Consider the following 25,315-nt stretch of genomic DNA (forward strand, 5'->3'; position numbering starts at 1 on the left):
TTCGATGCTTCAACTGCTTTAACTGACCCTATGATGTCACATGGACTACTATATATATATATATATTCACACAGTTTCAATGGAGGGACTGAGAGCTCTCGGACTAAATCTAAAATATCTTAAACTGAGTTCCGAAGATGAACATAGGTCTAACAGGTTTGGAACGACATGAGTCAATAATGACATAATTTTAATATTTGGGTGAACTAACCCTTTAATTTTGCAAATCTGGTGACATTTCTAAAATGTTTACATTGGCTAGCATTAACTTCAAAAGTTGTAAACAATGTATAACCCTTGTGACAATAATCTGGTCCCTTGCCCACCTAACTGTGGTTTTTATTTTATCCATTAGACATCATATTTGCTACCTTCAGTGACATTTAAAAGTTTTTAAAGTTAATATTGAGTAAACATCCAACGTGTTCCTCATACACTCATTTCTAAATGTGGTGATTGGCCGAATGGCTGGGGACTTGCAGCTGTTGTCCTACATGAGAAAGTAAATCTGATAGACCTTGAGACAATGGAATTCAGGCACTTATAAAGTTTTATAAAAATAACCAGAGAGAAGAAGATGGAGCATGATGCTGGGGTCAGTGTCGTTGATGCCTCAAAATACCACACTGGCGAGCTCACTGATCCGGAGTATCATCATCAATAACAGTTTCTGAACTCCATCCTGATAAATCTCACAGTGAATTCAGTTAATGTCGCCTTATTCCTGCCGCCATTATTTGTTTTCAGTGCAGCTGAAAGAAGAATATGTATTTTCAAGTAACACACACTATAAGAGAACTCAGAAAGGTTGGGGTCAGTACAACATATATATTTTTAAGAAATTCATATTTTAATTCAAATTATCAAAAGTGACAGTGAACTTTTTTAAAATATAAAAATTAAATACTAATAATAATAAGTTTCATAATTTAAAATAACTATTGTTCTTTTGAAATTTCTACAATTTTGTTGTTAAATAACATAAATATATTAAAATATGCCTGGTAAAATAATAGCCTGGTATGCATTGCACCTGATGCCTTCTTATACTCACTCTGTGATCAGCGGCATCTGGATGCAATAATTGCATGCCAATGTGCATTGGCTCGTTTAGTTTACACTCAAAGTAGATTGGTCTATCGAAGCGATATCCCGTTTTTCGTCAGTCACCGACGTGGCGTCGAGAATGACAGACTGAAAGGGAACTCAAAGTATTAAAATGACTAAAACTGAAATCAAAATTAAGTGACCACTAATTAATATAAAATATAAAATGACAAAACATTTTCTGGAGGTAAATCAGTTTATGGAGGTAAATCAGTAGCTTAACTTGAGAGGTTGAAAATCTGAATGTGAGAACTTATTTGTAAGTTTACATTCACAGCTCTGATGTGAAAAGCTGAATCTTTCAATTTGCACACACAGACAATGATCAAAACACCCGTGTTTTGAATTGGAAGTTGTAGATTAATAGTCACAAATGTGTAAAATGACATTCACACAAAGAAAATGACATACACAAATGTTTACGACATATTTACTTTTGCACTTTACTTCAGTTTCGCTGCACAAACGTCAAGTCAGCAATTACAACCTCTCAGATCTGACTGTACAAGTTCAAATCCTAGCGCTTTGACTTTTGCTATACCTTTTGTGGTATTCCTGTTGCAAAACTCACTTGTGCACTTGTATATGCAGATGTGAGAGAGCACAGGGGCGGGGGTTTTTTGTTGCAAATTAAGACATTTTTTTGGTCGATGCTCGACCAATGAACAACGCCAGCCATCGCGATTTGCCAGGAAAAGAAATGTGTGTTTATGCATACGTATCAGTTATTTGTAAAACACTGCAAACTATTTTCAATGAATATCCTTAGCTTTTACAGAATTTTAAGACACTGCATTCAATTTGTCATACAGGTATTATCTGGTAGACAAATAGTGCAACATATTTCATACGTATATCCTATTGCAGAGTTGTGAGTGTAAATTTCAACTTACAAATATGAATGTTATTATGATAAGGTCTCACATTCATATTTTCAACCTCTCGGGTTAAGCTACTGATTTACCTCCATACTTTTCAGTTTCAAATGAATTTGAATTTGTCAGACATTTGACTGTTAGTGTAGAAATACACCATATTACAAGTACAGTCATATATACTGTATTTAGGACAGCAGGTAGAAATAGATGCTCAAAAACGGCAGACATGGGCATTTTCACCAGTTGCTGTGTGAAATGAAAGATGAGGACAGATTGCCGGAGTAAGTACCTGTATCACACAGAATGACAGAGGTGAAGTGAAGCTCTTGAGCTTCCAGCTTCATCGTCTGGAAAAGGGCAGATGCCGAGAGACCTCCTGCCTGCGCGATTGTGACGGCAAAATGAAAGAAGTGTCTCTCTTCTCCGAGGCTAAACCCAAGCATTAATGAAAAAGATAAATAAATAAAAACCACAGTTGAATCCTCTTCTTTTAAAATTTAATGTGCAATCCTGCCACATCTCTCGCAGAAGAGAAGAGGTTTTTTACCTCCTCTACCATTTCACAGGCTGAATAGTAATGATACAGTATAAAATTTCAGCTGGACAGATGTGTCGTCAAACTCTTGGGGCCCCTTTACAGGCAATAATGTACATGCAAAACCCATCAGAAGAGTTTATGGGAATTAAGAAACAAGCTCCACGGGATTATCATCACTCATTTTCCAGGTTCGTGCGGAGCAAGCAAAAACACGAGCATCCGCCAAAAATTCTGCAAGTGAGTCATCCAAAACAATGTGCTGTGATGATCCTCACAAAACAGCAGGGCTCGCATGATGTTCGTGCTTCAATGTCAGAAGTCTGGAAACATTATGATTTTTAAATGTTTAATGGAGTCTCTTATGCTCACCAAGACTATATTTATTTAATTAAAAATACAGTAACAACTGTGAAATATTGTTACAATTTAACAGAAGTTTTCAATTTAAATATATTTTAAAATGTAATTAATTCCTCTGATCAAAACTGTATTTTCAGCATCATTCCTCCAGTCTTTAGTGTCACCCTTCAGAATTCATTCTAATATGCTGATTTGCTGCTCAATTATTATCAGTGTTCGGTTATTAATAATGGATCTTAATTTTATCAATGTTAAAAACAATTTTTGCTGCTTAATATTTTGTGGACACTTTTTTGCAGGATCTTTTGATGAATAGAAAGTTCAAAAGAACAGTATTCATTTTAAAAATAAATTTTGTAACATTGTAAATGTTTTATTTTTAATTTTTTTTATCAGTTTAATGCATATTTAAAGAATAAAATCATATATATATGATTTTATATGTATGACATTATATATATAACATCTCACACATCCCAAATATTGCAATCTAAGTATATCATGGTTTCTGTATGAATAACATTAAAAATAGTAAGAAATGCATATTAGAATGATTTCTGAAGGATCATGTGACAGTGAAGACTGGAGTAATAAGGCTGAAAATTCAGCTTTGCATCACATAAAAAAACAAAACAAGAGTTTTTACTGTATTTTTTGCATATAAATGCAGTCTTGGTAAGCAGAATAGACTTCATTAAAATCATAACGAGGCTGAAACACACATTTGAGCGACTACTAAATGTATTCGATTTGGATGCACAAGAAAAAGAAGGGAAAGAGTAAATTAGACACAATTCCCTTTATTGGCATGGTGAGGCTGATGAAACAATGAAAATTCACAACAAAGATTGTACAATACGTACAACTACAAAGGCATTGGTTAGGACTCAGCAAAAGGCAACATGGACAGGAGACAAATAGAAGATAACAGCCAAATACAGTCTCCTTGACCCCCAAAACACACACACACACACACACATATTATCAAATCCACACACGGAAACACACACACACACAGCCCCATTTAGATAGATCTGCTTCTTCATGGAAAAACACACACACACACACACACTATCAAATCCACACACAGAAACACACACACAGCATCATTTAGATAGATCTGCTTCTTCATGGAAACAAAGTGGTGGCAAATCCTTCAGTAGCTTTTAATATGGTAAAAAGTCTCCCACTCCAAAAGATACACCTCATCATGTGTTGTAACATATTGCTACAGCAATTTACAAAGCCGATTCGCAACAGACACATTGCAATGATTAAAGCCACACATAATGAACGTGACATACCCAAGCTCTGTGCAGAAAATAATGCTCTTCTAGTTCCTTAAACCAGACATTTACACTGTGATTCTTTCAATGTGGGTTTCTCATTCAAAAACAGATCAGCACAACATCAAAACCTGCCGCTAAATGACAAAGAAAGGTTACTCTAAGTGTCACTGACAAGGTCCTGTTCTGGCCGTTTTGAATAATTTACAGTTCCTCTGAGGTACCTTCAAACCACAGCAAAGACAAAAATAGCTCTCGCTTTGGAAAGAGACTTGATCTCATAGACGCAATTTTTGGCTTTTTAACCCTTTATGTCATTGCTTGTTTTAAATTCTGACTTCTTTCAGTCTATCTCACACACAAACTGCATTCTCAAATAATTTCTCCTTCCAGCGGTGGTCTTTCGATCCGTGTCGAGGCACTGGAATAAACAGAGTCTGGGTAATTTGTCATGTCTAAAACCATACAACAACATGAGGTAAAATACAACTTTGTAATTAAAAAAAAAATATTTATTGCTTTATTATTATTAGCATTTTTTTTATTCACATTTTCATATTCCATTATTACTTTTCATTATTTTGAGTTATTGTGAGTAATGTCAAGTTTAGCATCATCATATATATATATTTTTACATCAAATACATTTTTGTTTTTAATATATATATATATATATATATATATTTAAAAAATTCAGGAAAGAAAATTGTAAACTTTAGTTTGGCATTCACATAATCAACAGTGTGGAGCAAAGACAAATTTTCTGTGGTACAACAAAATACCTGCAAAATTATTTTATTGCTTCATGTAATAAAAAAAGAGATGAAAAAGGGGGATCAAAGTGTTTTAGAGCTAGAAAAACAAGTTTGGAGCAGCAAAATTCATCATGAGCCTATACAATATGCTTTTTGTTCTATCTCTGAAGGCATATATAAAAAAAATGACATTTCTTAGAACTTTTAAATTTACATCCTTTCCAGTGATTGTTGAATAACAAATAATATAAATAGCAAAATTTGTAAGGCGCATCACGTGAGATGGCTGCCATAAATATTTAGATTAGAATACTGAGATAAATACATAAATAAGCATGAGTAATTCTGTGTTAAAAGAGTAATTATCTCTTTGTGAAAGTGTATAATCAAAGGAACAATAAAAATGATTAGTGTGCACAGAGGAATTAAATAAAAGCTCTTAATTCCTTCAAGATATAAAGGATAAAAAATATATCTTGGGGCTTATCTTTTTTTTCTTTTTTTTATACAATAGTGAACATAAACTCTATCTTACACACTGCATGTATATACGGAAAACACTTAATAGTTAATAGTTATTAACTTAAAAGTTAATAACTTCAAAATCAGATAAAACTTCACATGGAGCTTTGAAATGAAAAAAAGAAAAGAAAAACAGAGACAATTAATTGTTGCATGCTAACCCAAAAAAGAGTGATAAATCTCCATACATATTTTTACAATCAAATCACGTCTAAACACTATGTAGGTTATACATCATCTACAGATCAACATTCTCGATTAAGAAAAGTTCATCTTAAAAAGGCTGCATTTTACAGTGCATAGCTGTAACAAACAAAGAACGCTGATATGCACATCAAATAAAAATATTTTTGTACATAAGCGATATATGTATAACGTTACCTTCCGAGAGATTTTCCCCAAACCAAACCCTTCTCAACAGTGTAACACCACGACCAAAAACCAGATAAAAAAGGAAAAAGCCCACAAAAATAAACTCCAAACAATAAAAACAGACTGAACGAGCTGAGTTTTTCACCTCTCGAAAGTGCAGAGGTTGATGCGGCGTGTGGAGCGAACTCTGACGAAGATTCGTGTCTCTTCCAGAGTCTCACGCGGCACACGTATCTGTGTAGTCCACTAAAGTAGTGTCCGCTACTTCACTGGCTATTCCCGCAGGGAAAGTTTCTCCTCAGCGTTGCAGCAGCTAGGTTCATGTAAACTTTGCTTGTAGATATACATATATATCCCTTCATATACGTAGAGCTTTTTTATCCACATATACTCTTTCCACTTTGATAAAGTGTAAAAGTCTTGTAGTCTTGTATTCAAAGAACAGAAACAACAGTGAGGTATTGCGAATCCCTCTCTTTGCAGCCAGCCGGTGCAGCTCATTACCTTCTCAGGCTATACTGGGCCTCCTGCAACAAGCTGTCAAAATCCATGGAGTCGTACTTGCTTTTAGTGGAGGCTGGATCAAAGTCCTCAGAATGGGAATCTGAAAGAAGAAAACAGCACATTTGAACAACGGTGGAAATCAGGGACGCTGGCCTCATTTTAAAAGGTGCTATTGATTTACTCATTTTCTAAGAGCTGTGTTGTATGGAAGCCTGTTTCTGCCACATGCATAACAAAACTTGCTTTGGTAAATCAAGTTATTTATTATCTATTATATTATATTTTTCTGCTGTACAGCACAGTGGACAACTTTTTGCTGTGTTTATTTGTTCTATATAAATAAATGAAATGAATTATGAGATTAAAAGTCATAATTATGACTTGTGTCATAATGACTTACTTCAATTTCAACATGCCACGGTTATGCATTATCTCATAACTTTGATGTCAGATTATGCATCATATAATTTGGATTTCAAATCAGATTATGCATTATCTCTTAATTTGGATTAGGGCTGAAACGATTCCTCAACTAACTCGAGTAACTCGATTACAAATAATGATCGAGGCAAATTCATCTGCCTCGAAGCCTCTTTTAATTTATTTTAAATCTCACATAAGGTTCTTTCGCAATTATTTTTTTAATGTGACACAACGCGTTTACGTCACCCACAAAGCGGAAGGAGACACAAGCGCTGCATCCGAAATCGCATACTGCAAGGAGTCAGCAGTGTTTTGATTTGAGGGCGCGGGCAAACATAAAGAGAACGTCGTGGCGTGTGTCCATTGCAAGATAGAGCTGGCATACCACAACTAGGGCCCAATGATTTCCACGATGCAGAAAACGCGGAGGGAATCGTGGAATCCAGTCATAAAAACGAAATTTACAGTTTAACGCGGAATGGCACAGAATTTGCGAAATTTTGAATGAATTAATCAAAAATAGGTCATTGCACTTACATCAAATCACGATAGGTACTAATATCTGTAAATATTAAGCCGGAATAGTCTATTTAAATATGAATCCTGCATGTTCTGCATGTCTCTGTTAATGAATGGAGCAGAAGCGCATCTTCCTTTATCACACACACAGAAGCGCGCGTGACGCTCCGGTGATTTCAGCGTCTGCTGTCACTAAAGACGTGAACACATGAACAACATCTCCAGAACTGCTCTGACAGTCACTTCATGAGCATTTGACCGTTTGATTTGAGTAAAACTAGCGTCACATCACATACACAGAACTGTAAAGGTACGTCAACCCGTCAAAATAAAAGTCTGGTTAAAGACTATTGTTCAGCAGAATGTACATAGCCTACTTAAATGTACATAGCCTACTTAAAAATATTTTTTAAGGTTTAATCACACAACATTTCTTCCATGTTTTATTTTTTATAGTAAATCCCATTTGTTTACCAAAAAGTTAAGTTAATTTTCAATAATTAAAAGATAAATTAAATTAATGTTTTATGTGTTTAATGTGCATCTCAGAAAATGCTTTATTTAAAACCCCAACTGAATGGCACTTAAATGCACTTAATTCATCTGTCAACTTTATTGTCATTGTTAACAGTACAAGTACAGACAGAGAAACAATGGGTAATAATTAAATGTTTATTTTTGATGTATGCATTACATTCTATGCATTTAAAATATAAAAAAAAAAATCAAAAAAGAAAAAATTAGTTGTTCATTTTAAGAGACCCAGGAGTCTTATTTTCTCTTGCATAATTAATATTGCACTTTAATTAAGAAAAAAACACATTTTATCCGATTACTCGATTAATCTATGAAATTTTTGGTAGAATACTCGATTACTAAAATATTCGATAGCTACAGCCCTAATTTTGATTTTATGTCAGAATGTCAACTTTTTATCTCATTGTTGTATTAAAGTAAATTTCAATTTTCTGTCATATAATTATCTCATAATTTTGAATCATAATTTTAATGTCTTATCTCATTATTATGATTTAGTATGTCAATCTTGACTTCAAAATTAAATTAATTTTTGTCATTTTAGACTTCCCATAGTTATCTGAATACCTTTGGCCTTACCCCGTGCTTTTGAAATGAACACTAATGTTCTCATTATTTGAGCAAAAGTGCTCTTGTTCCTTTCCATTGACCTGCATCACCATCAACGCCACTGAGATGGATCATCCCAACATCCTGAGCATTACACGTCCCTGACCTCACATTTCACAGAAGTGGAGCATTGCCTTAACATTGAAGTGCATACCATCCACATAATTTATTACTTATATCAATTATGCATTATTATCTCATAATTGACTCTTTATGTCAGAATAAAATTAATTTATTATATTGCGTAATGCATAATTATTATTAAGTATGCCATAATATTGGCAACATAATTATGCTAACATAATTATGACCTTTTGTCATTTTAGATTATCTAAATTTTATTTTAGTCAATTTAGACTTAGTCAATATATTCTTATATCATAATTTTGACTTTTTATGTCAGAATCTTGACTTTTTATTTCATCATTAACGTAATGTCAATTTAACTTGAAATAGAAGGTAGACATTGCCAGATTGGCATTCTTTTATTTTAAATTTTGTAGCATGAAATCATACATATATTTTAGTTTTTATCTGCAGTGTAAATGTTCAGTTTAAATAAATCTCTGTACCATTAGCATCACCAAACAGAACTGCATAAACAATGACTGTTTCCAAACAGGTTTCTGTCTATGAAAATTAGCTTAAAAGAGAATTAACTTTCACATTTTTTTTTCGATTTGACTGCACTGATATTGAACTGGATAATGACACTATTTTCTTCAGCAGAGCTTTCTTTCATTCTTACTTTTGCAATATTGACACAGTTACTGAAAAAAACTGAATCAGCATTGAACTTATCTAATCTGAATAATGTGACTATTGTCTTCTTTAGAGCTGCTTTATAGCTGGATTCAATTTGTTTCATAACTAATGAACTTTTTAACATCGCCATTGAACTCAATCGAATCAAACATGAATGTCTGTCTGAATAATGCCATTATTATCTTATGTAGGGCTGCTTTACAGCTGATACAGACATAATTTTATAAGTGTTTAAATTTAACAACATTGCTTTTTTATATCTGTTTTTTTGACACATCTGTTTGAAACTAAAACTTTTAAAATATTTTGTCACTATGTATCAGTATTATACCACATTATATATTTTATATAAAAACCCAACAAATCAGTCTTCTAGCCCTGCTGTAATATACCTCACCACTGTCTTGAACCACCTAGTTTAATAATTAAACAGTCAGGAACAACTTCCCGAACATGAGAACCTAATGACCATTACACATTCAGTTTGATTTGCATCCAGGATAACAAATATTAGCTGTCTTATTTTTAGTGGCAGACAGCTTCACAAATAGTGCCCCACATGTACAGCAGTGCAGTCAGAGTGTGTGAGAAATGAGAATGACCGTGGCATGCAGGATATGCCAGTCGTGATCTAATACTATGGCTAAGGAGAGAGCGGTGTCATGCTGCGCACCTTGAAAGATGAAAAATGCCCCTGCGCTCTGCTTAGAACTAATGGACGGTGTCTCGGAAAACAAGGAGGAAAGAGGAAGAGAAAGGCAGAAGATTGAGAAGAAGGTTCTGAGGCTGCTGTGGCGTGGCATTATTCTAGTCGCTTGTCTCTTTTTCCGGCCATTTCCTCTTCATCTAAACCTTTTGCTGTGTTTCAGCCTACATTCCCAGCGCATAGTGAAAGGCTTTAAGAAAATGAAGGTCAAGCTATTTATCTGCCTTGAAACGGGGATAGACTCCCTACAATGACTCTGCTATATGACCCTTAACCAAAGCTTCCACGCTAACCTTTGGAGAGCATATTATGTCCACAATCTGAATACCTTTGGCCTTACCCCGTGCTTTTGAAATGAATGCTAATGTTCTCATTATTTGAGCAAAAGTGCTCTAGTTCCTTTCCATTGACCTGCAGCACCATCAACGCCACTGAGATGGACCATCCCAACGTCCTGAGCATTACACGTCCCTGACCTCACATTTCACAGAAGTGGAGCAATGAATAAACATTGAAGTGAATGCCATTCCCCAGCATCCCATTTTTCCTGTTATAATAGGAAGTAATAATCTCACATTGCATGTTGCCGCATCTCCCCTTCCCTAACATGTAAAGGTGCTGTCCTCAGGATTCAATTCCTTTGCCTCCTATCTCATCCCTTCCTCCAAATGACACTTTTCCCCTTTGGGTGGAGATGGTGCCTATTACTGCCACAATCCTATCACAGGCATCATGGGTAGAAAAAAGCCCCATCACATTTTACAGAGGAATTTGTCACTCACAGATCCATCAATCTGATCTACAGTAGATTGTCACCTCGGTAATCCTGGACAGAGGACTCGGTGCATATGAAACGAAAGCATGGGTGTCTAAAAAGCCTTTGGGGAAAAGGGTGATGGGATCAGCTTGAAATTAATAAATACATGATATTTTAGCATTATTTTATACTATTATATTAATTATTAATATTTTGGGTTATCTTTTACATTGTCAGTTTTTGTTTTAATGTCAGTCATTTTATTATGCACTTTTCTTGCTTTTATTAGATTTGTTTTCTTTTTTATTTAGCTTTATTTTTTACTTGAGTTATACTTTTAGTAATTTATGGTATTTTATCTCAAAATTACTTCATTTAAATTCTATATATTTTTTAAATCTAATATTTATATTTTATGTCAAAAAATTGGCATGTATTCCAATTCTGGTCCAACTGGTGGATTAATCCAAAACTGCTGGTCAGCCGGCATGGCTTAGAATAGGAGAGAATAGAGACTGGACAGAGGCGGATGGAGATAAAGCTGTCTATGAATCACTCACTTGCTGAGAGAGCTCTTGCTCTTACATCCGTGTTTTTTTTTTCTATCTCTTTCTGCAGGCTGCTCACTCTTCAGTGTCATGCTGAGGTCTTGCTCCTGTTCAACATCCCAGTAGTGGGCAGAAGGAAGCCTGTTTTGGAAGATGAGGCTGATGGAACATGACCGTGCTCTCCTACCCAACCTTATTGTTTCCCATTTCACATAAACCATCCAGGGCACCAATGCATGTACATGGGTAAAGAAGAACTGAGGTCCCCACAACTGCTTTCCTAGCAGTTTTTCATTCTGTATTAAGGTATTGTTTTTTTTGTTTTTTTTTATCTGTTTATCTCTAGTCAGTTGTGTAGACATGCAGCCAGTCTGTGTACTTACCTAAGTCAGTGTAATTCGATTTACTGTACTGCTTTTGTCCACCAAGGCAGAGCTCAAAGTGAGGCTCATTCGACCTGCGCAAGGTGTGCCCATTCTCAAGGGCAGCGAGCGCATCACAAGTGTAGCGGTAGGTGATGAAGCCAAAGTTATCCCTGCGTTGTAAAATAGAAAATGAAATGTCAGTCGAAGAGAGTACTTGAACTATGTGTGCTTGTTTCAGCTGCCTTTCAAAATATATAAGGCAAAATTGGAATCAGTAAGAGGCCAGATTTACTAAACAGGGCAAATTAGTGTGATATTGCAGTCCCATAAAAGCACAGATGGGAATAGAAAGTTTTCGGGCTGATCTAATGATCTACTGACAATGTGCAAATTAACCCTTGGAAGCTTCTAACATGGTGGTCAGAAATGACAGTGGGTTTTGTTCCCCAATGAAATGAATGTACTTTATTTTAGTTTGATAAAATATATATATATATATATATATATATATATATACATACATACATACATACATACACACATACATACACACACACATATATATATATATATATATATATATATATATATATATATATATATATATATATATAACATGTAACACAAACCATGAATCAAATCATGTTGTGTTCCAAATTTAAGTCTGATATCTCAAAAAAATGCGCTTTCAGTAAAATGAAATTTGATTGGGCGCAGAACCAAACGTTTCCACTAGATGAAATTTGATTCTCATTCATTTCCAAAGTGGTCAATTTTGGCCATTTATTCCTTTCTAATCATGTCCATGATTTTTTTTATTATTTTTTTTTTTTTTTTCACATCGCAAGTGCCTTAGCCATAGAAAACCTTTACCAAGTTTTGTACCATTCTGATTATTAAATAAAAAAAATATTTTTAATTATTAAACATTTTTTTTTGGAGCATTGGTGCAATTTCCGGCAAATTGACTATTGCAAATCTTATTACCAAAGATACAATTTTACATCTAAAAGGGAAACTCCTACAAATCCATATGTTACCCTTGACCATAAAACCAGTTTTAAGTGTCAATTTTAAAAAAATTAGATTTATATATCATCTGAAAGATTAATAAAAAAGTTTTCCATCGATGTATTTGCTAGGACAAGACAATATTTGACAGAGATACAACCAAAAAATCTGGAATCTGAAGGTGGAACAAATTCAAAACATTGAGAAAAGTTCAAAGTCCAAATTAAGTTCTTAGCAATGCATATTACTCATCTATATATATATATATATATATATATATATATATAAATATATATATAAAATAATAATAAATCCTGGCAGCAGTTTTTTTTCTTTCTTTGCTCTGGCACAAACTGTTATTAAATGTAACCCTAAATATGTGACTTCTCACTTTCTTGTATTCAGACATGCAACTGCATGCGCAATGAGAAGCAGTGAAGTCTAATCACCATTCAATGGCCGCAAGTACATCATTAACTAGATTAAGACGATTCCTTTTATGCTGAAGGAAAGTATTGACTCCCTTTAACCATTCGACACACACACACAATCCAGAAAAGCACATAGACGCAGGCCCACGGTCTTACCCGTCATGTCTCAAGTTGACTGTGCACTCCTCAATCTCGCCGAAGACTTCAAAACGGCGTTTGAGCTCTGTGCGTGTGCTGTCGGTACGAAGGCGTCCCACATAAACCACTCGCCTCTCCTCCTGGTCATAAAGGGAACAAGAGAGAAGAGATTAGACTAACATAGTGCTTCTGCTTTCTTTTTTCCCTCTTCCCCTCTCCTTGACTTCTCTCAACCTCACCCCATGACTGTAATTAACATCCAGCACTGTGGGAAAGCCAAGAACAGTCTGAAGGAAATGGCTGGAGGACTCCCCTTTATCATTTTCACTCTGTTTTGTGTGTGTATATGTGTGAGTGGATAAGAACAAACTAAACTGAAATGTGTAAAATGTGGACTCTCCATGGGACTGTGCAAACAGGATGAGGGAATCATATTATAGAGCTATGATACAATATAACTTTGGTCTCTGTTGATTTTATAGCAAATTTTTATAAACTAAAAAGAGTTGTTTTTTGCTTTGAAAAAGCTGCAGACGTGTTTTGGATTGAGAAACTGGGTCCAAATCTATCAAACAGTATGTGCAGAATGTCTTATACTTGCAAGTTGATAACTTTCATCAATCTTTTATCGTCTACTGTGTTTACAAGTAGAGCTGGGTGATTCAGCTAAATAAAATAAAAATAAAAATAATAATAATAATCTCAATATATTTCAGTCTTGACATAAATTCAATAAACATCTTGATATTTTTGTTTTTTTGTGCAAAATGGTTTAAAGGGTGCCTTTTTGACCAAACAGCATCATTGCCAAGCAGACAAAAAAAATAAAAAAACAATAATAATAATAATAATAATGCAGTGTGTAAGAAGAACACTAGACAAGTATGGCCTTCATGTTAAGACATCTCGCAGAACACCACTCTTGATCAATAAGAACAAAAGGCCAACTTGAAATGGATAAAATTCATTTTAGACCTGTAGAGCTCTGCAAGAATGTTTTATGGAGTGATGTGACCAAACAGGACCTTTTTGGGCCCATGGATCAGCAGTATGTCTGCTGCAAAGCAGGCAAAGGTCATAAGCAGAAGAACACCATCTCAATTGTCAAATTTGGATGTGGATCAGTCCTGTTATGGGGTTGCTTAACTGTTGCAGGAAGTGGAAATCATGACTGTATGAAGGACATCATGGATTCCTTGAAGTATCAGGCCATTTTGACAAGAATTGTGATGCCATTGGTGCAAAGACGGAAGCTGATGATCAGTGGACTTTCCTGCAGGACAGGCATCCCAAAGTAAACATCCAAATCTACTTCTGCTTGGTTCAGGAATCAGTCATAGAATGTTCTTGAGTGACCTGTTCAGTCTCCAGGCTTAATTCTCATTGCAAATATCTGGTTGAATTTGAAGAAAGCAGTGGCAATGTGAAAACCTGTCACGCTGTCTAGTCTCTGTTTCCCTGGTTGGGGAAAATTAGCCTCCCTATAAATACCAGTCTTTCCCTGTTGTTTGTAATTGGTTTCCTTACCCTTCGTGTTATCAGCCTTCTCGTCTTCCGAGATTCACCCTACCCTCTCGTCTTCCGAGTTCCCTTCCTGTTCCCTCCTTTGTTTATTTGTTTGTTTATTTTCGGACTGTCTGTTTGGCCTTGACCTCTGCTTTTCGACCACGAATTGGATTACCCTTTATTTAATAAATACTTGCGATTTGATCTACTATCTCCTGTGTCTCTCTGGTACACGAATTGTCACAGAAGGACTCCATCCAAAAAAGAGCCAGCGGTATGTCTATTCATATTTCCTCCCCAGTTACCGAGCGGGTGAGGAATGGTTTCGAGGGTACTCGCCTGGTCATGTTTCGTGGGACCAGGGGAGGTTGCTCAGGAGTGAGTGGTCGAGAGGAGGTCCGGCATCACTCTCCAATATGTCCCCCTGTCAACCCTGAGTTCGGATGGGAGCCGCAGTCTTACCATTGTGGACGGAGAGGGGAAAGGAGGCGCAAGTCTGCCGACCCAGTACCATTGCACAGGATGGCCGCCAACCCAGCACCACGAGGCAAGATGGAAGCCAGCCCAACACCACAGCACAAGATGGCCGCCAGCTCAGCGCCACGAGGCAAGATGGACGCCAGCCCAGCGCCACAGCACAAGATGGCCACCAGCCCAGAGCCACTGCGCAGAATGGCCGCCGGCCCAGCACCACTGCCCAGGATGGCCGCAGGTCCAGCGACACTGCACAAGATGGCTGTCAGCCCAGCGCCACGAGGCAAGATGGACAGCTGCAGAAGATGGCAGCTACAGTGGGCTTTCCTGAGTTGGGTCAGGTTCCTGTTGACCCTCCAGAGTTGAGTCAGGTTCCCGTTGACCCTCCAGAGTTGAGTCAGGTTCCGGTTGACCCTCCAGACTCGAGTCATATTCCCGTTGACCCTCCAGAGTTGAGTCAGGTTCCTGTTGACCCTCCAGAGTTGAGTCAGGTTCCAGTTGACTATCCAGAGTCGAGTCACGTTCCAGTTGATCCTCCAGAATCAAGCCAGATTCCTGTTGACCTTCCAGAGTTGAGTCATATTCCTGTTGACCCTCCAGAGTTGAGTCAGGTTCCAGTGGACCATCTAGAGTCGAGTCACGTTTCAGTTGATCCTCCAGAATCAAGTCAGATTCCTGTTGACCTTCCAGAGTCGAGTCAGGTGCCCGTTGACTTTCCAGAGTTGAGTCAGGTTCCCGTTGACCCTCCAGAGTTGAGTCAGGTGCTCATGGACCCTCCAGAGTCAGGGTTAGTCACAGTTGACCTTCCAGAGTCAGGGTTAATCACCATCGACCTTCTAGAGTCAGGGTTAGTCACCGTTGACCTTCCAGAGTCAGGGCTAGTTCATGTTGACCTTCCAGAGTCGAGTCAGGTGCCCGTTGAATTTCCAGAGTTGAGTCTGGTTCCGGTTGACCCTCCTAAGTCAAGTCAGATGCTCGTGGACCCTCCAGAGTTGAGTCAGGTGCTCGTGGACCCTCCAGAGTCAGGGCTAGTCACCATCGACTTTCCAGAGTCAGGGTCAGTCACTGTTGACCTTTCAGAGTCAGGGTTAGTTCCTGTTGACCTTCCAGAGTTGAGTCAGGGACTCGTGGACCCTCCAGAGTCGACTCAGGTGCTCGTGGACCCTTCAGAGTCAGGGTTAGTCACCATTGACCTTCCAGAGTCAGGACTAGTCACCTTTTACCTTCCAGAATCAGGGCTAGTCACCGTTAACCTTCCAGAGTCAGGACTAGTCACCATTGACCTTCCAGAGTCAAGTCTAGTCACCGTTGATCTTCAAGGACAGAGTCAAGTCACTGGTGATCTTCAAGGACAGAGTCAAGTCATTGGTGATCTTCAAGGACAGAGTCAAGTCACTGGTGATCATCAATGACAGAGTCAAGTCACTGGTGATCTTCAAGGACCGAGTCAAGTCACTGGTGATCTTCAAGGACAGAGTCAAGTCACCAGGGTTCTTCATGGGAGAATTCAAGTCACCAGTGATCTTCATGAACAAAGGCAAGTCACCACTGATCTTCATGAACAAATACAAGTCACCAATGATCTTCATGAACAAATGCAAGTCACCAATAATCTTCATGAGCAGAGTCAAGTCAGCACCGATCTTCTGGAATCCAGTATAAACACCATGGGATTACCAGAGTCTCGTCACTTCTCTGTGGAACTACCCGAGCCTCTCCACGTCTCTGATGAACTACCAGAACCGTTCCACGTCTCTGCTGAACTACCAGAATCTCTCCTCGCCTCTGCGGAACTTCCAGAGACTCGTCATGTCTCAGTCGAACTCTCTGAGCACCCGACTGTTCCTGTTGTGGCCACTAAGACTACCCTTAACATGTTCATGTTCTATGTTTCAGACTTGGCCAACCAGACTTGTCCTCCTGTTGGTCCGGCCGCACGGATGTGTTGGTCTTCTGCTCCGCCCTGGGGGCCTTCTGCTGCGACCACCAGGATGTGGTGGTCTTCTGCTCCGCCCTGGGGGGCGTCTAGTTCGACCACACGGACATGGTGGTCTTCTGTTCTGCCCTGGGGGGCTTCCGCCCTGACCACACGGTTGTGGTGGTCTTCTGCTCCACCTTGGGGGGCATCCGTCCTGACCACACGGTTGTGGTGGTCTTCTGCTCCGCCCTGGGGTCCTTCTGCCTCGACCACAAGGATGTGGTGGTTTTCTGCTTCGTTCTGGGGGGCGTCTGGTTCAACCACACGGACGTGGTGGTCTTCTGTTCCGCCCTGGGGGGATTCCGCTCTGACCACATGGTTGTGGTGGTATTCTGCTCCGCCCTGGGGGGCGTCCGTCCCGACCGCACGGTTATGGTGGTCTTCTGCTCCGCCCTGGTGGGCGTCACGTGATGTCCTTCTTGGACTTGTGTTTTTGTGTTTATTTTTTTGTTGTTCTTCTGTCTGTGTCTTTCTTTCTGTTTCCTCCTATGGACCTGGCCCTCCGTCTCTCCCCCTGATCCTCCGCCGGTCCACCTCCCTCCTTGGTTTCTAGTCTGTGTCTTTCGTTCTGTTTCCCTCTAAGGACCTGGCCCTCCATCCCTTCCCCGGATCCTCCGCCGGTCCACCACCCTCCTGGACTCCTTGTTTTGTGTTGCACTTCTCTTGTCTCTGTTTTCCCATTTTACCTGGTCTTCTCGTCTCTGTTTTCCCATTTTACCTGGTCGTCTTGTCTCTGTTTCCCTATTCTACCTGGTCCTCTTGTCTCTGTTTTCCCCATTTTACCTGGCCTTCCGTCCCTCCCCCTAGTCCTCCGCCGCTCCACCTCCCTTCTGATCTCTTTGTATTTTTGGTTTTCCCTTGGGTTCGGGTGGAGCATCTGGCAGCTGCTCCAAGGAGGAGGGGGTAATGTCATGCTGTCTAGTCTCTGTTTCCCTGGGTGTCCACTAGTGGGCTCACTTCCCCTTAGGCACTTCACCGTAGGCACTAGAATTCCTCTAGTCTGGTCCTGTCTTCACAGTAACTGCACTCCTGTTAATTGCACCAGGTGCAGTCACTTTATTGTCATTAGCCTCCCTATAAATACCAGTCTTCCCCTGTTGTTTGTATGGAGTCCTTACCCTTCGTGTTATCAGCCTTCTCGTCTTCCGAGATTCACCCTAACCTCTCGTCTTCCGAGTTCCCTTCCTGTTCCCTCCTTTGTTTATTTGTTTGTTTATTTTCGGACTGTCTGTTTGGCCTTGACCTCTGCTTGTTCGACCACGAATTGGATTACCCTTTATTTAATAAATACTTGCGATGGGATCTACTATCTCCTGTGTCTCTCTGGTACACGAATCGTCACAAAACCAAAGATTATCAGTGATCTGGAAGCTTTTTCAGGCGAGGAATGGGCCAAGACTGTAGTAGAGAGGCGACAGAAGCTTCTAGACACTTACAGACAGCGTTTATTGGTGATTTTAAAGAATAAAAGATTCTGCACAAAGGGGGTTGAATAATTTTGAACATGAATGTTTAGAGCCAATTTGAATTTTATCATGATTCATCAATGTTCCATTCTCAGAATCACTCAAAAGTGTATTTACAAACTTTCTCTAATACTTTACTGATGCCTTGTTGAATTGTTTTCATAAAATGTTGTTCTCCACAGCAAAATGTCTTGCATGTCAAGGGGGTTGAATAATTGTGATTGCAACTATATATATATATATATATATATATATATATATATATATATATATATATATATATATATATACAATACAAAATAAAAAGTACATAAAAATTGTAATAAATAAATACTTACAAATAATAAAGGTTGATAATGTTTTCCAGTGTTTTTCATTATATATGTCATGTAGATGAACAAAATATTATTATTTTTATTTTATTAAATTTTTTTAAATATCAAATCAATTCTATTAAACATTATTACATACTAAAATATATCAATTTTTGAAAAATGCTGCGCATATAAACATCAGATTTCTGAATCAAATGGACAGGAATAACTGATTAATGTACAAACTCAATTTTTATTTCTAAACATTTCTATGTTTAAGACAGAGATATCTGTTGTAGAGCATGGCAAAGGATTGGAGAACTATAATATGTAACTGAAATTTAGGAAATAAAAAGTTACAATCATTTTGATACTCAGGATGTTGCTTATTTAACATGAATTATAGGACAATCCTAAAATTTTCACTGAGCTAAAGCAGTGTTATGCACAAACATTTATTTATAATAATAATAATTAGGTCTTTTTTAATAGTTTTCATTCCAAATAATCTAGTTCAAACCCCTGAAAGTAGGGTGTCCCAAGCAATGCATCACATCTAAACTGATGCGCAGCCTCCGGTGTGCGTTTATCATCCATTTTAGCCACAGGCTAACATCACTTTGTTCCATTTTTCAATGAAGCACAAGAGAGAACACATTGATTGAAAAAAAAAAAACGTAAAGACCCCACCAGGCTGAATAAATAAAAATGGAGGTATTTAATTCAGTTTGCTAATCTTGAGATAAAACACAAGCCTCAGGCCTTATTATGTGGCATTATTTATTCATATGCTCATGTACCTGCCATTATGTGTGACAAAATATACTTATGATCCTCAACAATATCCAGAGGTCTCTTTTAAGTCATACATAAAATTATGACACAAATCTATTGGTCCTCAACAGAGTCATAATTCACCCGTGTACATGATGTCACCGTGTCACAACAGCAACAGCTACAACAAGAACAAAAACCTACAAATTAGCCAGATCACCTGGGAGGGCTGTTTCTTTTTTTGTATTTCCTCTGAAGCTACCCTCGTGCTTCCATCATGTACAATAGGAGGCAAAAGTGTTTGCTGAATTGGTGGTTTTGTTGCTGACAGCTGATAAATGCGGTGAGGTTTTAAAGATGACACCCTGAAACTAGCGCTTCATATGAAGCTCTCACATCCTTTGCCCCCACCCCCCCCCCCCCCCCCCCCCGAAACCTCTTCTGACAGCTCAGCCGCCGCTGCTGGTAATTGTTTCTCTGCCGCAGAACACGGGGAAAAGAGGGAAAAAAAAGAAACGTACGCTGGGGCCGAGTCATTCGTGCATTATTTGACGTGTGCATTTATCAGTGAACTGAGTTGGAAAGCCGTCTCATTTCACAGTCTGTTCAGGCACAGCGAAAGAGAACAAAACTGATATTTCATCTAAGAGAACTGCATTTCAAATATGCAAGTGCGAAATGAAACTGCTCATTTTGAGCCCAAGCATTAACATACCTTTGATTTGGGGACGGGGGGATGGGGTGGTGGTGGGGGAGTATTTTAACTTTTCCCTTGTCTGGTCGAAAGCATTTAGCCCATGGTGTGATTAATAGAATCCGGCACTGTTCGGAAATGCCACAGAGATGTTAAAAATAAACAACTGGAAGATAAAGAGGAAACGCGTGTAGCCTGAATGATTCAGAGCACCGTCTTTGCATGAGTTCACTTTTTGAGCGAGAGAGAGAGAAAGAGAAAGAGAGAGAAAGAGAGCACTGGGATGGCTGTGTGCTTCGAGCTTTCTATAGGCAAACACAGTGATGGAGGCAGAGAAAGCCTGAGAGAAGGATAACGTCTGTGCTAATGTACGATTCCTGCCAGCAGGAGAGAGATCACAACTGAAAAACACCTCCAAGCATAAATAGGTTTTCTTTAAGTATGGGCATGTTTGGCCCTGTGGACTTTTAGAAAATCAACAGCTTTAAAACACACTCTCACTAGTTTGTTTAAATTGTCAACTAATAATGTCCAACAGTGCACAGACATTTGACCAAAAAAAATTTTTTTTTAATAAAATTAAAGAAATTTTTTTTTGTTCTGAAACATTTTATTTTTGTTGGAAATTACAGCACAATTGCTAGTTATTTCTCTTAACTGCTGTTCAGATTATGTTTTAATCTAGAAAATCAATCAATATTTTTAAATAAACATTTAGGACCACTTTAGACTAAGAAACACCATTCACTATTAATTTGTTTCTTATTAGCATGCATATTACTAACATATTGGCTGTGTATTAGTACTTATAAAGTACAAGTATTCTGCATGACCATGTAGATCCCTTAACTCTGCCCCATACCTAAACTTAACTGCTACAACAACTACCTTACTTATTAACAATAAGCAGTAAACTACGAATTTATCTATGGAAAACTCTTATCTTGAATATGTGTTCCCTAATCTAAAGTGTTACCAAACATTTTTTAGATTGAAAAAACGGGGCGGCAGTGGCTCAGTGGTTCATGTAGGTTGTCTACAAACCGGAAGGTTGGTGGTTCGATCCCCGGCTCCACCTGACCAAGTGTCGAGGTGTCCTTGAGCAAGACACCTAACCCCAGCTGCTCCCGATGAGCTGGATGGCGCCTTGAATGGCAGACACCGCAGTCGGTGTGTGAATGTGTGTGTGAATGGGTGAATGTGAGGCAAACTGTAAAGCGCTTTGTATGGCCATGTGGTCTGTTGAAAGCGCTATATAAATGCAGTCCATTTACCATTGAAAGTCTGGGTCATAAAATCTAAACATATACGGCATTTGAAAAGTATCAAAAGTAAGTCATGAAAGCAGAGGAAAAGTTAACAATTAAGTTTTAAATAACTTTTCTTATATTTGCTCTATTTGAAGTTTAAGCATGCAAGTTTTACTAAAAAAACACCCCCAGGTATATAAATGTGTCCATAATTGAGGAATCATCCAATAACTAAATGAAGTATTTAGGTGAGTGTGCTTACTATTGCTTTTTGCCGTTGTTTCTCCCTCTGCTCGGCCCTCTCACATTCCTGCTTCTCATTGTCACGTCTGTACTCTTCCCGCTTCAGACGCACATGCTGGTATTCCTCATAGCTCTCATACCTGCAGTTAAAAAATATTAACAAATCATATCAACTTCTTTCTAAACACAGAACTTTAAGAAATAAAACAGAGATTATCTTCAGTATCTGAATTGTTTCTCCAAGGTGAGATTAGAGAGCAGATTGAGATAGATGTTTAGGTCTCCTGCTTCTCAGATTCTTTTCTGAAAAAAGTCCCCAGACATAGTGTCTCCAAAAGAGTGGAAGACAAACAAACACATTAATAAGTTGTCTCATTACATTGCAAAAGGTTACAGCTCCCAATGGCGGGACTCTTAAGGGAATACGGCAGAAATTTGGCAGCTGTGTCAGTCAGCACAACTTCACATGCCATTACTTTTTGCTTAGCTTGAACTTAACGTCCAAAAAGAGCAACTTTTTTTCTACAGTAATTTGCAATAGAGGCAACATGGTGTAAAAGCACAAAATGAGTGGATTAAAGCACCATCAGGGAAAAGGTGTAGCTAGGAGGTAGTTGGTCCCTAATGCAAGCTGCTCTTGCCAACGAAAGCTTTATTGTAGAAGTTTGAAAAGTTAAGGCCTTGAAATGATGTATCATCATAACTCATCATATCAATTAGACAGAGTCAGCAAGTGACTTGCTTCTTTTGCATAAGGACATACTCTGAAAGTATTGCAGACACAGTACATTATCTTGCAGCACTTATTTAAGTCTGTCTCATGTATACAGTAGGTCTATAATATCAGCATTTATTAATTTTTGAAGCGTAAGTGCAGCATGATACATACACAGTATTTTGAAGAGAGACAAATGGATACGTTTTTTCCATGCACAAGTACTTACCTGGGTCTCCGACCAAAAATAGGATGAGCCTGGGACTGAGGGCTTCTATAAATCCTGGGAATAAAAGTGCTATTGTCCATATTGTGAGGAGACCTGGTAGAAGCAGAAAGACAACAAAAGTCTTTGTAAAATGTAAAACCAAGACTGAACACTGAACATTGTCTTTACTTCTAAAGGATCACGGGCAACTGAAATGTATGCATAACTTTAAATAACAGGCATAAACTAAATGGGAAAAAAAGGAAAAAAACATGGAATAAAAAATGCTCATGTGACTAAATTCAGAAGTATAGGTGTGAAGTTAGACATTTGTAAGCATGAACAATTACAATGTCACTTGATATTAAAAGGGGGTATTAAATTGAATAAATATTCCGTATTTTGGTTTTAGAGTCTCCTTTATCAGTGCAATATCACTATGTATCTCAAAAGCAGGCACTGTAAATATTGTTTTCCTGGCATGCTATCTGGATTTAACCCACATAAATTGTCCAGGACTTCACTCACTGGGCGTTTCTTCTTATCTCGCGGGGATGAAGCGGGCAACACTGTTGAGCAAAACAACAGCTGCTACTAAAAACAACAGAGCCCCATCAAAGAGTGCTGGAGAGAAATTAATCTAAAATTCAAGCTAAAACGATGAAGGTCCATTGAGGAAACAATGTGAGACTTCCATAAGCCTCTCAAGTTTGCACAAGAAATGACTCTGCTGGACTCTATTTGTCATCCACGCTGTTTGCGAAAGATGAGAGATGAAAAACTTCTAAATTAAACTTTAAAATTCCTCTGAAGGTGTTTCTGCAAGTTATAAAAAGTATTGCTATAATGGTGAGTGAATGTCTGAACTCAGGTTTGGAATGGCTCATTTAGTGTTACAGCAAGTGTGCGGATGAGAAATTTACCACCTAGGACACTGTTTTGTCTTCCAAGCTCATTTTATCTTGTGTCTCTCAAAGCCACTGTTTACTGTCTATTGTACGTAATTTTTCTCTGGTTGTGCAAAATCCACCGTAATGATTTGAGTGCCCATGCTGTGAGACCCAGACTCGCACTTCATCGCAATGACAGCCACAGAAAGATGTTTACCTTCTTTACAGCCCCTCCTGCTGAGACACGTGGATTTGTGTCCACAAAGATTGCTAGGTAAACATGTTTCTAAGACATGCAGAATTCTCAAACTGGAACTTACAAAGAGGGAGAACAGTTGTCAGGAGACCCGGAGCGGGAGTTTGGAGACCTGGAGAGGGATCTGCGTCTGCGGTGAGATGAGGAACAGGAGCGGGAGATAGAGCGTGGCCAGCAGAGGTGCTGTGGTGAGAGCTGAGTCGATGGAGGCGAGACAGAGCTCCATGAGAATGAACTGCTGGAAGGGGAGCTGGAGGGTGACCCTTCGAGGAGCAGCTCAAGTGAAGAACCTTCCCCCAAGAAGAGCAGGTGTTCCCGGCCTACCTCCAGGTCGTCAAAGTCAGGCAGACCCGGGTGTATGTAATCATTGAGAAGACTGAGGTATCCAACCCTGTCCTCTAAAGGCCGGATGCTCCTCTGTTCTCCCACTATCCTGCTACAGAAGAAGTGTTGAGGCTTTCCAAAGTGCTTGTTGAGCTCTTCCCGAATCTCCTGGTCCCTAAGTAGTTTTCTGCCAGCAGAGCTGCCATCTACTGACGTTCTGGAGCCCGAAGTGGAGTCGTGGTCCTTTCCGTGAGCATCCATGTCCGGACAAGCCCCCTGAGCTTTGGGGGAAAGGCCCTGAAGCTGCCAGGCCAGAAAGGAAGACAAAGGGGAGGCGGAAGACAACGATGATGTAGAAGTAGAGGAAGTTGGCATGTTCAAGCCTTTACATTCCACATGCCGGCGCTCCACTGGCCAAGTTAATGCTGCAGCTGTAGTGGTGCTGTCTCGTTTTGTGCTTGTAGACTGGCAATAGTCGTGATCGCCAAAGACGCGGGGCATGGGCCGCTTGCCCCGACGCTCTTCCAAGCCCCCTAGGGGCATTGTGGAGGATGCCTTGCTCAACTGGGCATAGAGCTCAGTCTGCTCTGGGCCCTTCCGAATAGAGCCACTGGTTGGCTGAGGGCAAAAGCCCCCATTGCTCAGCCTGGGCCTTTTGCTTGTCAGGGCCGAGGGAGAGCATGAAGACAGCTTGTTTTTGAGTGATACTTTGAAAGGGTTCTCTTGACTGGCTTTGTGAGGAGGCGTGGTAGGTGGTGTCAGACCTGGAGGGAAGAAGAGACAAAATATTTACCAAACGAGATACCTCTCATTCCTTAACAGTGCTTGGTCTGTCTTCAGTGATTGAACAAGCATCCACTTGAGCCTGATTAAAATATCCTCTTTCATTTAGACATAATCCTTATCCACATTTTATTGAAACCCTGACAGATTAATGTGACCTCAGTTCGCACCATGATACAGACAGAGCTACTCAATTAAACTTCCTCCAGACCGTAAACAATCCTCATTCATTAGAAAGTAAACAGTCAGATCTTATAATTATATTGGTGCTTTCGACAGATTCATGAATGCCATACTCCTGGGACTACG

At 38.8% G+C, this 25,315-nt stretch overlaps 1 protein-coding gene across 1 annotated transcript in view; it reads right to left on the reverse strand.

Annotated features, from left to right (window-relative positions):
* Nucleotides 1-3,667: 3,667 nt before the first annotated feature.
* Nucleotides 3,668-25,315, reverse strand: part of LOC132110841 (peroxisome proliferator-activated receptor gamma coactivator 1-alpha-like) — a 45,923-nt gene continuing 24,275 nt past the window's right edge. The window contains 6 exon segments of the mRNA XM_059517852.1: nt 3,668-6,422; nt 11,570-11,721; nt 13,150-13,271; nt 21,850-21,970; nt 22,775-22,867; nt 23,964-24,987. Of these exon segments, the coding sequence (XP_059373835.1) occupies nt 6,319-6,422; nt 11,570-11,721; nt 13,150-13,271; nt 21,850-21,970; nt 22,775-22,867; nt 23,964-24,987 (1,616 nt within the window). The 3' untranslated portion in view covers nt 3,668-6,318.

The sequence above is a fragment of the Carassius carassius genome, chromosome 2 (assembly GCF_963082965.1).
Source record: "Carassius carassius chromosome 2, fCarCar2.1, whole genome shotgun sequence".
Classification (NCBI taxonomy): domain Eukaryota; kingdom Metazoa; phylum Chordata; class Actinopteri; order Cypriniformes; family Cyprinidae; genus Carassius; species Carassius carassius.